At 39.1% G+C, this 15,649-nt stretch overlaps 1 protein-coding gene across 17 annotated transcripts in view; it reads left to right on the plus strand.

Moving 5' to 3' along the window:
- ANK3 (ankyrin 3) overlaps window positions 1-15,649 on the plus strand; it is a 357,107-nt gene that overhangs the window by 139,511 nt on the left and 201,947 nt on the right. For 3 of the 17 annotated variants that reach the window (XM_035329365.1, XM_035329368.1, XM_035329371.1), the window contains exon 1: window positions 14,143-14,764. The exons of 1 other annotated variant lie outside the window; for it this stretch is intronic. In XM_035329365.1, coding sequence (XP_035185256.1) covers window positions 14,651-14,764 — 114 coding nt within the window. In that variant the 5' untranslated portion in view covers window positions 14,143-14,650. Of the gene's footprint in view, window positions 1-14,139; window positions 14,765-15,649 lie in introns of those variants that run through there. 13 more of the 17 variants (XM_035329375.1, XM_035329374.1, XM_035329376.1 and 10 more) reach the window with 8 other exon arrangements.

Below are 15,649 nucleotides of genomic sequence, written 5' to 3' on the forward strand. Positions count from 1 at the left end.
TTATTGTCCAGTTTTATGATTAAAAAAGACAACATTAGGAATAACTAGGGACAAAAGAAAGACAAACCAAGATTGTATTCCTGTATGAATTTGCAATGTGCTTGTGTTGGGAAGAGCTTCTGTTATTCTATCACCAACATCTCCTCACAATATGGATATGAAATTAAGTGGGAATAAAGATGAAAAGAAGGGCAAAAGAATCACTTATATGAGGGAAATGAAATAGGTCTCTATAGCATGGAGAAGAATGAGTTAAGGGGAATATGTTAAAGGTAAAGAAAACCATGTTTGCCTCAAAAACATTTGTTGTGAGTGAACATATTTTGCCACATCATGTTTATCTGTGATGTTGATACTGGTAATTGTGTTTCTAAATAGTTCTTCAAAACTGTAGTTATTTCACCTACGAGATTTCTGCATAGGATTATCAAAAACATTGAAGAGGTACTTGCTTTATGTAATCTTCTTCCTGGTAACACTTTTTGAATGCTGGCAAAGTTAGAAGCAAAAGTATGGTACCATTTTGGAAGTGAAAATTCCAGGTCTGTCCCTGAAACACATTGCTGGGATAATATGCTGTGTCTTCATCTAGCATTTTAAAAACAGCTATATCCCATAATCTTGTCAGTATTCTTGGGTTTGCTTCTTACCAAATATGGGTCCATTAGATTGATATATTGCTTAGCAGGCTTAATAACACTTGATAACAATGGTGAAGAGCATCTTTGATTTGTGATTGGGAACTTTAAAAAAGAAGCCTGCTACTTAGTAAATGTCCCACTGTGCAGCTGTAAAGATTCTTTAATTGTAATGGACACCTTTGCAATGTGCGGTCTCCTTTTTTTAATACAGGTTATAATTAGAATTTTTTAAAAGGGTTTTGAGATGCCAAAACATCTGGTAGAGAAACACTGAAGTACAAAGGAAAATAATAATAATAATTATTATTTTTCCCCCACAAAATATCTGTGTTTTTTTTCCATGATGCCTCTGCTTTTTGGCTTGTGTGTGTTTTGCTTAAGTCTGATTCTCTAAGGAAATGAAGCTTACACAATTGTAAAAGGCATTTTTAAAATCATAGGGGATGTGGAGGAGGACTGGATGCTATGGTGCCTTTGGGATGTGGAAAATCATAGAGGCAAAAGGTGGGCAGACTGGGGAAGGACTGCAATGGGACTGGCAGGGGAGCTGTGGCAGTAGCCTGAAAGAAATGGTGGGAACCTGAAGTGGTGCATGAGGAGAGGGGAAGAGTCATTGTCACTGTTTGGACAGTGTACCTGTAGAACACATGGGATGAATTGAAATGCACATCCAACTTGAACATGTAATTCGTATACTAATGATTTTTTTTTTTTTTTTGAGGATAAATGTGTATTGTTTGGAGTGGTTTCTATTTATATCTGTCAAGGACTGACAGGCCTGCATGCACACCAGACAGGGCTGCAACAAACAGCCAGAGAGCTTTGCTTTTTTTCAGTAAGCAGCCAGCAGTAGCCAGCCCTTGTTGAGGAGGCCAGGCTGCCCCAGAGCCGGCTCCAGCAGCCTTCCAGGAATGGGCAGCTGTTCTCTTCTGCAATAAGACAGCTTTCTGAGGTCTCACTCTGGAGAAAAAAAAAAAAAAAAAAAAAATTGGGAAGCACACTTCTGTGAAGTGCCTACTTTGGAGGGAGGTGCAGAGTGCACAGTGTTTAAAGCAGGTGGGAATGAGGGTGGAGAAGGCTGTAGGGTAGAAACCCACCTGGCAGCAGTCCACAGCCTGCCCTGACAGCGGTCTGTACTGACGAAAAGTCTTGTCCAGCTTTTAAGATGTTTCAAGTTAAAGTGCTTCCTTGTCCCTTGGCCATTATCCCTGTGTGTGAACTGAGTCATCACACCACTAGATACATGAATATCTTGCAAAGGAAGAAGAAAAGGTTATGAGGGTGCACTGTAGTCCCTTCATCATGGAGACAGTAGTTTCCTCCACGTTTTAGAAGAGGCAAACAAAGACCATGTGTCAATACACGGTGTGAATACACTGCAAGAAGTGCGTTCTTCTTCCATTTATTTATTTTTGACTTGGACAGGTGTTGATGGAACACTGGTAAACACTTATTTGCGGTTGTTCTCAGTTTAACCAGTGAACCAGACCTGGTTAAGTTGGGGTTATTTTTCACTGCTTTATTAAACTAGAACACACAGTGTAGCTACGTTTTAAAATAGATGACTCCCAGGCATATCCAGTAAGACAGGAGGGAGAGGGAAGTGGTGGCAGAAGGCATATTTTATGCCCTTGGTCCCAGTACAGAATTTACCGTGAGCTGCTTGTTTTTCCCCTCCTTTATACTTTGCAAACACATCTATACAAAATTAAATTCCATCTTAATATTTGAGGTGCATGTTACTATTTTGTTATTACTGCTATCTCTGTTACCTGTTTTGAATTAATGACATTGTGGGAGATGTCATGACTGGAACCAGAATTTCAGTATATGCTTTCTCTCTACTGAGAAAATCCATAGTTTTTGTGGTTTAAATGTGAAGGTGTGAAAAATAGCAAGATTACACCCCGCCTGTGTTAACAGCCAAGGGTTGAAGCTGCAGAGTAGGATTTGCTTCAAGTGCAAAGACTGAGTATGCCTTGCATTCACAGTAAGGGGCAAAAGAGGCCTTTTGGATCTTTGAGAGCAGTGGTGAGATCATGATTGTCATAAAGGCTATTATCCTGATGAGACAATTACTCAGTCTGCACACTGGAAGCCAGTGTGAACTTGCTGATTGTGATTAGTGCTTCTTTGTTTCTGAAAAACATGGAAGTTGTTCATTTACTATTCACAAATGCACAGTTGTTGTGATATAGTCCAAAGCTTGTTTTTCATTTTTAGTGTACCTGCAGCATCTGCTGAACGACAGCTACTGAAACTGTGCACTGAGCATGGCCTATATAACTGGCACGTTGGTTAGCCAGACTTCATGCAGCCTGGGAATACCCCTCACATTCTATGCATTCTGTAACTCTGGATGGAGCGTTAGGGCTGCAAAGGAAATTTAAACAAAACAACAGAAAAATTCTCTGCTGTTATAAATAAATCATTTAATGTTTATTTCAAAGAGAGATGTTATTAACGAGTAGGTACAATATCTTTAAACAGCTGTAATTTTATGTATGGCTTTTGCAATTTAGTGCAAACAGTGTTGCAGTCTGTAAGTATATATAAAATTACAGTGTTGTGCATGGGGTGGTGCTGAAGAAGATATTGTGTAAAGAGGAAAAATGGTGCCTAGGACTTGTACTCACAGAAGTAATCAAAATATGACGATGGGATAAGAGATGGGAAAAGGCCAATTAGATCATCTTATCCATTATCCTGACAATGAAGAATTGTTCTTTACAATTCTTTTCTGTATTTTCTAGCTCAGTTTTAAATGGGTAAGTTACAGGCACTCACCACTTTCTTTAGAGTGAAATTCTGTGATTTATGTCAGGAATTCTGCTGTATTGTCTGTTTCTACATAGTTTGTGGTTAATTCCTCTTAATTTTTTTAAATATATGAACTAATTGTAGACTTTGTTTTTATGTTATTTTAGATATACTATCAAAATATATTCTTAAGACTTTAAAAAATAGAATATTCAAGCACACCACTGTCCACTTTTGATTTGGATCTTCATTTAGAGCTCTGGTGTCTGCAGCAAATACTTCTGATAATTTGTAACGTGCTAAAGGCCTCAGGTTTTATATTATATTTATATTTATATTATTTTTTTATATTATTTTTATTTATATTTATATTATTTTATTGTGAGTGTCACCAACATAGGTATTTCCATATGGATTCAAATAGATCCAATTTTCCAAATGGATCCAAATATTTTAAAAGAGAAGAGATGTAAAGTTTCTCTTTTGGTTACAATACCAATTAAAATCACAAAGATCTTGTAAATGGCCAGATAACGAGTCTTGTAAATTCCTAGTTTCTATTTCCTCCAGATTTTCTGTCTGGAAAGAGGGGAGAGACAGTAGTTCTCAGTTTCTTCTAAGGTTTATACATTTGATAATGTATTTGGTACTTCTATATATTAGACAATTACTTACGCATTAACTTTCTAGTGCTCACTTATGTATTAAGTAGAATGGAGCAGATCATGCATTTATGTAGGACACAGGAATGCCTTGATTCAGAGAGTACTTTTTAAGGGGTTATCTGACTCACAAGACAGATTTAGGGCTACTGTTTTTATTTCATTCTGTGTCAAACCATTCCACAATACGCTGCTTTATTTACATGTGGTTGTTCAAAGGATTTTTAAGTACAGATTGTATTATTGATTTCCCAACTTTGGATGTATTACAGGAGCTGTTCTCATAAAGTGGCCAGCACTTGTCATCTGCAAATGAGCTACGCACAGGTGTATTCTTGCTCTTGCAGTGCCCTGCTGACTTTCTGGGGTTTCTGTAGTAGTATGGATCCCAGGTACTTTTGTCAAAGCTTTTCCTACAGGTCAGTCACAAAGTTGCCAAGTTTCTCCTGCGTTCTGTTGCAGAAATTCATTATTGAATGAAATTCATTATTAATTTTTTTTCATAATGTTTTACTCAAATCTACCTTGCTGCAGTTCATACTACTATTGCGATCTGTACTAACTGTGGAGAACAGACTGTTTTCTTCTGCATTTTGGCAGCTGTGATAGACTTGAGGACTGTTGCCCTGTTCCATTACTCACCTTTTCTTTAGGCCAATTGAGGTTGTGTTTTACAGACTTCTGATTGCTCTTGTTTTCCGGATATTCGTATCTTTCTGTAAGTCGAGTAGCAGAAGTCAGTCACAGTATATCTGGAGTTGTGCAAATCCTAAATAGAAGAGAAAGGTTGGTGGTTTTATTTTGCAGGCTTTATTTCTACACTCTCCTATGCTGTTTGTCGTTTGTCCCATGTTCAAATTGGATTGTTTTAAACCCTCCAGACCTCGTTGAAGAACAGTCTAATGACTTCTCCAGCCTCTTTGCTTGTTTTTTTTTTTTTTTTTTTTTTTTCCCCTTCCCTATCATTCCTGCTGAAATTCATTTGTTGTTCTTGTGTTGTTGTGTTTCCCCTGAACCAACCATTATTTTAGTCTTACATTTTATTTTTATTTCATTTGACACAGTTTCCTCTTGACAAATCCAGATTGGTTTTAGTTCATATCATTACCTTCTGGGTGATCAGAAATTATTTGATGTGGGAGTCTTGAAGGACTGGAAGTTAACTGGTGTACTGGGTTTACATGGCAAGATTTTAGTAGTGGAGGGCTGCAGGGGTGGCCTCTGTGAGCAAAGGCCAGCAGCTGCCGCATGCCAGATCAGAGCCAGCTCCAAAGGGACCTGCTGCTGGCCAGAGCCAAGCCATGAGCAGTGCTGGTTGGGCCTCTGGGACAGCACACTGAAGAAAGGGAAAATCTGCTGTGCTACAGCAGCTAGGAGAGAAGGGGGAGAACCAGCCCTGCAGCCCCCAGGTCAGTGCAGCAGGAGGGCAGGAGGTGCTCCAGGCACGCAGCAGCAGTTCCCCTGCGGCCTGTGGAGAGGCCCCTGGTGGAGCAGGCTGTTCCCCTGCAGCCCATGGGTCCCACATGGAGCAGATCTCCATGCTGCAGCCCATGGAGAAGCCCCCGGTGGAGCAGGTGGATGTGGCCTGGAGGAGGCTGCGGCCCATGGGGAGCCCCCGCAGGGGCAGGCCCTGGGCCGGAGCTGCAGCCTGTGGAGAGGAGCCCATGCAGGAGCAGGAGGTCTGAGGGAGCTGCTGCCTATGGAGGAGCTGTACTGGAGCAGTTTGCTATAAGTTAGATTAATCTCCATATGCTGATTCTGTTACACCTGTGACAGTATTTGGTGAGCAATATCCCTGCCCTTATTTCAACCCCTGAGCCCTTTTTCATTGTGTTTTCTCTCTTCTTTTGCAAAGGGGGGAGTGAGAGAGCAGTGTGATGTTTAGCTAGCTGTCAGTGTGAAACAATCAAAACTGGACTGGCACAATTGTATCTCCTCTTCTTTCAAGTGCTTTTTATATTTTTTTTTATCACTCTGTTCTCTCAAACTTAATACTATAGTTGCCCTTCAACGGACTTTTGGTATCTTGCCAGTTTTCCAGGAGGTCTCAAGAAAGCTATAGCGGTTGAAATGTTAGCTGAAGCCTGTCATTCAGGTGTCCTGGCTTGAACTGCATGGAGTCCACCTGAATGTGCGTATTTTAGTCCTCTGTAAGTTGTTCCACTTGGTTCTAGGGTGACATTCTGTGTATATTTTCCTGCTTTCTACTTTGTGAAGTATTTACTGTTTAAAAGTTCAGGTTTGTCAAATATTTTGGACAGAATTAGTGCTACCTTTAGAAGAACACATTTATCTCTGCACAGAATTGCTGTGCAACCTTCCTCCTTCCCAGCCTCTATACAAACAAATTCTATTTTAAAGCAAAACAAAATACAAAGACTGAAAGAAAAATAAAAGAACCTTTAGTTCTTAAACAGGTTTGAATCAAATCATACTTATTTGCACATTATTGTTTTGTTTTGTTTGCTTTTTAGAGGATGGGAGCAGGGTGCAAATAAGCAAGGTTGCTGACTGGTATTTGTTCGTGCTGTGTGTGTACATGCATGTCCAAAGCTATTCATTGCTAACTGGCAAACTAAGAGAAACATTCAGCCTTGTTTTGTGGAGAAGAGTGATTTCAGAGTTAAAGCAATAAATTCTTCCCATCTCCAGTTGACAACTTTTCCTAGAGGTTTAGTGCCTGAAATAGGACACGCTGCTCCAGCTGAGACCCAAGCAAAGCTGTATAAAAGAGAGAGATTCCTTCCGTATATCTTCAAGGCTGTTACTTCTGTTTATACATCCCTGGTATGGTATTTGCCTTTTGTCAACTTAGTTAAGCATGTCATACAACACACACAAAACAGCCCCCTCACCCTCATCATCTCCAGTGCGGTTACCCCGCTCTAAAGCAGGAGCAATACAATCCTCCTCATCCCTTGTATGCTGTGTGTTTAGTTTACCAATAGATCAGGGCAGGAATTGCCCTTGTGTTGATCTGCGTAGGGTACTAATATTAGCTGGCTTTTCAGGCATCACTTTGATATAGCTATTCTGTGATGATTATAGTTTATATATATATGTGTATTAACTTGTCCTTGCTAGGCCGAAAAAGAAGTGGGTCTTTGGGAGGTTTAGGTTGGATATTAGGAAGAACTTCTTTCCTGAACGGGTTGTTAGTCACTGGAATAGGCTGCCCAGGGAAGTGGTTGAGTCACCATCCCTGGAGGTCTTTAAAAGACGTTTAGATGTAGAGCTTAGGGATATGGTTTAGTGGAAGATTTGTTAGCGTTAGGTCAGAGGTTGGACTCGGTGATCTTGGAGGTCTCTTCCAACCTAGACTATTCTGTGATTCTGTCTCCTGTGGACATTAATAGCTTTGTGAAATTTAAGCATCCACAACATTTCCAAATTCTTATAGTGGCAGTGAATTTTTGTTGTTGTTTTTGACCCGTCTGTGATAGTTGTTACATTTCCTGCACCAAGGGTTCATTCCTACAGGTTTTTAGTGCTGAAATTCCAGTAGCCAGACTTTCACTGTTCTGCCAAATAAAATGTAAATCTGTGTTTCTCAAATGATTTTCACATGCCATTGTTTTCAGTCAAAATCTACAGATTGATACTTCTGTGTGAATTTACTCCTTGGAAAGTGAGAAAAACATCATCTCTAAAAATAGGTGTTTGATAATGTCCTGCCTCTTGTTACTGATTGTTAATGACTCTGCTTTTTAGACTTTTTCCCATAAAAGTCAAGTCATTGCTGCATGGAGTGTGCAGTACACTTACGGTGCTGAAATCTTACTTGGGCAGCAGGTTGAGGTTTTAGTGATTCCCTGACTTAATTACGGTGAGGACCCTTTGAGAATGAGACAAAGATGGTCATTTGAACACGAGAAAAGGAATAATGAATAATTAAGGAGTCTCGCTAAATGAGTTTCTTATGCTGAGAGTATTGTTTTGTTTGTTTGTTTTGTATTTTCATTTTTTTGTCAGAAAATTAAGGATTTGTGTGTATTTTGGTGGGAACTAGGATCTTCACTGAAGATTCTGCATCTAACTTTGCTAAAATGGGAAGTCTGTAATTAGAGTTAGAGGTAGAAATTAAGTCCTTTGCACTTGTCGAGGGAGTTCAGTGTGCAAGTGCTGTGCTGGAAAGGGAAGGAATTGAAACTACTACTCCTTATTGGCTCATACACACCTGTCTTCGTTGTCTTAGGAGTATAGGTTGTTACTAGTAGATTTCTTTGCATGTGAAACTGCTCCAAGACTGAAAAATACCTAGCATACAAGTGCTTATACCTAGCATACAGGTCAGTAAGCGTGGTTTTTATTTTTTTTTCTTGTGATTCCTGTGTTTATGCAGGGCTAAAATTCAACCAAAAAAAATCAACAGCTGAAAGTCTCAGGGCAATTGAGAAATGGTGAAAACTTCAGAGAATGCCTTTACTGTGACCTTTGCAGATGGCTTCATTTATTCGGCAGTGTTTTATTGCAAAATAAAATAAGTAAGCTGCTCTCTGTGCAGAGCTTAGCAACAAGAAAATATGGGGACACCGGGTCACATTGTGCAGCCCCCTCCTGTCAAAGGCAGGTGGGTAAAATAATGCATTTAATACAGCCATCAAGCTCTGCTTCTACCCAAAGTTCCAGATGTTTTTCCTTTCGTGGCTGTGTCACAATGGGGAAGGTACAACAAATTTTTCATGGTCACAGATCTTCCTAAGGGCTACTAGCCCTTGATACACATTATGCAATGATTTATGTGGAGGCTCATATAGTCAGCATTTCCTTTAACCCAAAGTGTACATTTATGACTGCAACCTAATTAAATCAAAGCTGACTGGAAAATGATCAATTAATCACAGACAGAGGTGTTGCATCTATTTGTGAGTGGCTCATCCCCCTCTTTGTTTGGCAGCTACATTTGCTTAAGCAGATTCATTTATTACACTGCTGCAGGTGTCACAGTTGTGCAGTGGGATTGCTTTGTATGTCGCTTTTAATGTGAAGCTGCTGCTGCTCCAAAAAAGGGACAGCAGGCGTGGACTTGATGCCGAGTAACTTGAAATACCGCAAAGACGTTTTCTGCTGCTGTTTCGTGTTATTTTTAAACCACTCTGAGACAAAGTGTTTTCCATCTGAGATAAGCAGGGAATAACTCTTCTTGTCTCAGTTTGGGAACTGGCAGAAGTGCTTCTGAAAGCCACCCAAGGCCTGCCTTGAGCTCTGCTTCTGTTGTATTGAAGGAAATCCCTCTATGGGCTCAGAGCAGACCTGATACAAAGCCTACTTTTAAACGTAATCCCATGTGCTGGGATAACTTTTCCTAGCTGTGCTGGTGTAATTTGCAGGGGCATCTACCAGTTCCTTGAACTGAACTCTCTGGTGCCACGCAGCACCATCCCGCTGACCTCCCCGCTGTTCTGGGGCTGTGTTGGTAGAACTGGGGGAGCATGGCTGGCAAGGCAGAGCACAGCTCAGAAGTTAGGGATCCAGGAATGTTAACATGCTGAATTGCCGATTTCAGAAAGGTATTTAGAAGTTCCAAATGGATTGAGAAATATGTAAATGATCATGATAAAATATCAATCTCGGGTACAACTTCCAGTTGTTAACATGTTTGAAACCAGTTTACTACCTTTTGATAGTGTGAGTGATTTTTGTTAGCATCCCTAGGACTTGGTGTGTTTCAGGCCTGGTTGAAGGCTGTTATTTAACTAGTAGGGAAGAACATACAAAAAAACTTTCAGAAAAGTGCATGTTGGTATAATTTCAGTGGTTCCCAGTAAATGTAGGTTTTTACCAATATTATTTTGGAGGAAAGAGGAAAAGAGAGAGGTTGTTTCATGTATTAGCTCAGCATCAGACTAGCAATCTTACTGTGTTCCTTGCATCAGATACATTTCTTGGGTTCCTCCACAGTTGCATGCACAAACCCACTCAAAGTCTATATTCCAATTCATGTGTCTCTATAAATAAGTTACACCAGTATTTTTTTCTTAGTTTGCTGTGAGTCAGACATGAAACTTTCTTTATACTGTTTTTGCAGTACCATTAATATTAATTTGTCACTTTGGGCTTTCTGAGGCCAATAGAAAAAAAAAAATCCTCTTTCACAAGTCAGGTTTTGCAATCTCCACCTATGGGGTACTCTGCAGTCTTCTGTGTTCAGACTTTCTCCTCTGCTGGTGCATGAGTGCATTTTTTCCTCTCCCACTTTGCAGGCAGATTTACCATGCCTGTATGTCGTAGTCTCACTTTTTTTTGTTATTGAGATGCAAGGCCTGCTAGTCTCATACGTGAGTGCTGCCTGGTCTTAGGAGTCTCCTCTGAAGGGCTATTTTATGAGGTAACAGTGTTTCAAACAGCTTTTATTATTTATTTATTTATTTATTTAAGCTAGAATTCTTATTTCTTTTTTTTCCATTCTATCTGTACAACTTGTTTTAATGTTTGGGAAAATGTACACATACCTTGTTTACCAGTAAGTTCTCAGAATGACCTTCTAGCACTGTACATGTTTATAAGACTTCATTGATCCATGGTGATCTAAGCAGTCTAAATTCTGAATGTTTTTTTGTATGGTGTTATGTCTACCTTAATGTGTACCATATATTTTAATAGACCTATATTTTTTAGCAGATTATTGGTAAACCAATATGATTGTCATTTTTTTGTGTTGCATACTTAATATAAGTAAGTGATGACACCGTCTTTGCTCTATGAGCATCTGAGTAATCAATAAATTAACTTAATTAGACCACAAGCATGTTTTTCATTATAAGTTCTTAGATTTTTCTTAACATCTGTCTCCATGTTGTGTGCTAATGTTGTTTTACAGTCTTTTGAGGGTAGTTTTAAGTGTGGCTACGAGGTTTAACTAATCCAAGTGACACATTTCACTTTCAAGTTGGTAAAATCACTTCCTAGCCACTGTTACAATTTTGTGAGCTGATGATGCTAAGTAGACGTTGTTAGACTAACAAACTTTAATGTCCCATTGTTCATGTTAGATACAGTTTATCGTTCTCCATAACTTTATCAGGACCCTGTGGATTGTAGTGAAACAGTCATTGGCATTTCATTAACTTTGTAATTAAGGGTGAAATCAAATAGCTTAATTATTTTACTGAAGTCTGAAAAGAAGCGCTTAATGAAGTTTTCTAGTACCTAATTCCCTTGAAGTGAGTTATGACATCTGGCATGAAAACCTTTGCACTTCATCCAACTATCAGTCTGACAGTGCCCTATCACCTTCCAGTGAATGATGCCAGTTCACCATTTCCCCAAAAGTAGAAATTCTACTGCATGCACAGTCTGTTTTCCATAGGGGTCTGGATCTTTTATTCACACCTTTTTCATAACCTCTTTTCTATTTGAGTGTAAGCCTGTAAGCTACGCAGAATCTCCCTAGTACTGCTTCAAACTATAAGGGATCTTTTTTTGCCTTCTTTTGGGCTGTTGCTTTAATAGCTAAGATGTAATTTCTTAAAATCCTAGCTTGAAAATGCCTTTTTTTTTTTCCTTTTTTTTTTTTTTTTTCCCCAGTTCCTGGAATCTAATTCAGGGGTTTGGAATCTACAGCTGGAGCCAAGGCTGTACTACACATAATAAAAACATCTACCTGATTGGTCCAGTTGGTTAATTAGCTGCAAAGATACTTGGGATGATGATGCAGGCTTGCCTGACAGAAAAAATCCTTGCACTTATGCATATCTCAAGGGATTGGGCAAGTTCACTTATTATCCTCATTTGTTAGAATAATTGTCATTAACAAAAGCTTGGGCTACTTTCCCTGTGCATGGAAATACAGCCTGTACATAAGGTGGCATTAAGGCTTTTAACCTGCCTATGCACCGGTTATTTCTCTGCCAACATTTCAAAAAGTATGCTTCAAGTAATTTTAGCATACAATGCGTTATAATACATTATTTGTATTTTCATTTAATGAGGTTATTTAGGCATAAATTACAGGCTAATGTGGTTAAAAGGTATATGGATTAGCATGCAAGTGGTGAGTGACAGCAGTATTCACTTAATTTGTGGCTCGAATAAGAAGTTGGTTTTGTAAAGTAAAGGCCTGTGAGTCTTTCAGATCCAGATGGAAATGTGCTGGGAATGAAAGAGACCCAACTCTCTGCAGTTCTGTTGAGTTTCTTTTCAGTTCTGGTCCTTCCTTAGTTTTTGAGCACTTCCCTGCTAGTAACTGAGCTCTGGTAGAGAGGGAACTCATGTCAACTCTGTTTTAAAGAGGAAGAGCTGAGCTTCAGAGAATTACTTCCAAGGTCACATAGACAGCTTGTGAGCTAGAAAGCAAAGCCTGAGGTGTAATTTTTATTTTATTTTAAGCATGAGGCAGTCTTCCATTTCCCATGAACACCTGACCGTTTCTTCACCAGCCTCCTTGAGATAGGTCCTCCAGTCCCTTAAACCAGCAGTTTTACGCAGTTCCTCTCTGCAGTAGGGCTCCTTTGGTACAAACAGTGGAGTCTTCTAATTGCTGCCCTGTGCTTTTGGCCCAGCTGAAGAGCTGGGCCAAAATCCAGATAAGTGCTCAATGTGTCCTTTGACTGCTTGCACTTATGTTCCTTGCACTACAGTTGAAAACATTTCTGAACATCGAGATACTCTTTGCATCTTTAAAAGCAGAAATGTGTTTATTCAAGCTTCTAGCACATGGAGAAGAGGGAATTTGCTGCTTCTGATGCAACACTAGGCGTTGCCAAAGTGCAGCATTCCTCCTTCCACAACTTTGACGAGACATTATATCAGCCTTCCAAAGAGGTTCAGGGGGTAGGAGTAGGGAGAGGTACATGATGGTATGTGGGTACAGTGAGTTTTAGATATAGGCAGTAAGCTGTGGTTTTACTGTATCAGAAGGAAAGGTCCCTAAGGTCACGTAACTGTGGTTGGTCTCCATCCTCAAGCATTTCTTAAGAGTTATCCCAAAACAAACAACTTCTAAGACCTAGTTTATTAGCCTGTGAACAGTAGACAAACAGTGCATTATGTACTGCCTTCTGGATAACATACAGAATGTTCAAAGTAGTTTCTGTTTTAGAGATTTAAAAGGTTATTTTGCTCTTAGCTATGTCATGTGCAAACTAGTGCAGTGGATGCATGCCATGTACTGGACCTCACAGCCTGGATTCAGAAAACATCTCCCAAGTTCCAGGGAGGAATGCTGACAGCCTCATGAGACTGCTCTGGATTTTGTGCTGAGTTCTGATAGTTCAATATGATTTTGCTAATTGCACTTAAATTCAAATGTACCTGTTTTTGTGTTTTGCTTTTTTTTTAAAAAAAATAAAAGTTGTGTTCCTTCTCTCAGGAGAGGAATGCTAGTATTGTCTAAAATACGCTGATTCCACTTTCAGGAACTTTTGGTTCTTACCTAAAATAAATGAGACTGCCTTAAAATGCTAGTCTTCATTACTACGAAGCACTGTACTAGGAATACTGGGAAAGGTTAAAAACAGCTTTTTTTTTTTTTTTTTTTAAGGCAAGCTTCCGATTGTTCATGTTTGTATAGAAAAAATATGGTTCCTTATTTACTAGATACTTGCTCTGTGTTCATACTAGTAAAAGATCCTCCTGCAGGCCTGTAATGCTGCTGCTATTTTACCTCCCATAATGAATATTCAAAAGCTGCAGTCATTGAGGACTCAGGTGGCAAAAATAGTAAGATGATTGAAGTGAGCCTTGACATAAAAGCCTAAAAGTACATTCCTAACTACATGGAAATAGTGCTGATTCCCCTTTCTGACCACGTAAAGGATGGTGCCAGGAAATCTCCCATGAATTAAATGCCTCTTTCACATACTAGCATGATCGCATCTTTCTGTATGATGTGTTGTAATAAGTATGTTTAAAAAAAAAGGAAAAAGACAACGGGGTTTTCTGTAATCCTCTCTCACCAAATGTATTGGAATTGAAAAATGGGTATAAAGGACACACTGTTAAGATATGGCAATGCATGCATTGTTTTCTACATAATGCAGTCAGGGTCTCCATGGTAAAAAGAAATTTTTATTTTATTTTTTTTGTCACCATCAGCAGTTAACCTAAAGTAGGAGCTGCTCCATTTCATTATAGGTTAAATGACTTTCCACACAAAACTGGCTGAGAAATGTAAATCATTAACGCTATTTTTTTTTCATGGGTTTTTAAAATGGGCTTCAGGATTAGTGAAGAAAATGCAGCACAGCATATGTTATTGTTCTGGAATTTTTTTTAATAGAAAGCCCTGCTTTTCAGCATTCCCCCTTCAGTGGAGTCACTTAGACACTTCCAGCTGGTGGCAGGGGATACAGCCATAATACAGCTTTCTCTGTCCCAGCTGTCTTTTTCATTACGTTAAATGCATTACGATGGCTGCAGTGTTTTATAAAGGTTCAGGTACAGAAAGGTACAGGAAGAAATCTGCAACTATGTATTTTTGTAGTGACTGCAAGCTTCTGTGAGATCTCTGAATCCTGAATGTGTTCCTGGCTCTGGTCACAGATTTCCTTCCAGTCATTGGAACATTTGCTGTAAGGGCTGGTTAAAGGTGCCTGAGGAAATCACCTTTTACAAGGGAGCATTGTTGTAAAGGATTTCTAATGCATTATGGCTCACGCAGCATCACAGTTAAAGAAAAACAGGGATTTAGAAATTAATGCTGATGAAGAAACTGAGAAAAAAAGAAAACACAGGAAAAGATCCCGGGATCGGAAGAAAAAGGTATCTAGATCTGTGCCAAATTGTGACAGGGTTTCTTTTGTTTCAATTTTCTTACCTTGCATTTGAACTATCAAAGCTCGTTCTTGCATGTAACGTGGTAGCTGTCAGAGTAATTTGTTAACATTATAAAAACAGCATTGATAACTACAACTGGGGGGTTTGTAAAACAATTGAATGCTTAATGGGATATTAGTTGATTGCAGTGATGATGCAGAAGGTGTGTGTTCATTTCACAGATAAATCACTTGTGTTACCTTGATATGCAAACTGTCTGTGAGTTGAAAGTAGTTTCTAACTGTGATGTGAGGTAAAATGCTGAGCTTTCTTGTGGGTTTAACAGAATAATAGTTAATCCTTACATACATGTACTTAAGGGGAATGTGTGTGGAGGAAGATTTTTTTTCTTTGTGTTGGGACTGTCACATGCTTGGCTTCTGAAACATCCATTTTTGGGATAATGTTACAGAAATAAGGTGTCTCATTGTTTCTATTTTTGTCTTAAGAGCGAACTGTTACAGAATTCAGCCACAACAATCTGTTATTAGCAACTTCCTATTGTTAGGGAAATAGGTGACAGATCTCAGAGCCTGTTTTTTTTTTTTTTCTTTTTTTTTTCTTTTTTTCTTCTTCTTCTGTAGATTTGTCTTAGATGCAGAAAATCCTTCAGCATACTAGGACCTGAAAAATTCAGCAGGCACTGCATTGCTCATTGTTCAGTTAAGGAGCTACTGTGGGATTCAAGCCTGACTATTTTTCTCCAAGATATCAGGCAAAATAGTTACAGTTTGTGGTATAATGACAGATAATGAGGACAGCCACTTTGACTGCTCTGTGGATGTCCTTAAAAATGACACCTTATACCCTGCTCCACCGAAATAAGGCCCT

The sequence above is a fragment of the Oxyura jamaicensis genome, chromosome 6 (assembly GCF_011077185.1).
Source record: "Oxyura jamaicensis isolate SHBP4307 breed ruddy duck chromosome 6, BPBGC_Ojam_1.0, whole genome shotgun sequence".
NCBI classification, from domain to species: domain Eukaryota; kingdom Metazoa; phylum Chordata; class Aves; order Anseriformes; family Anatidae; genus Oxyura; species Oxyura jamaicensis.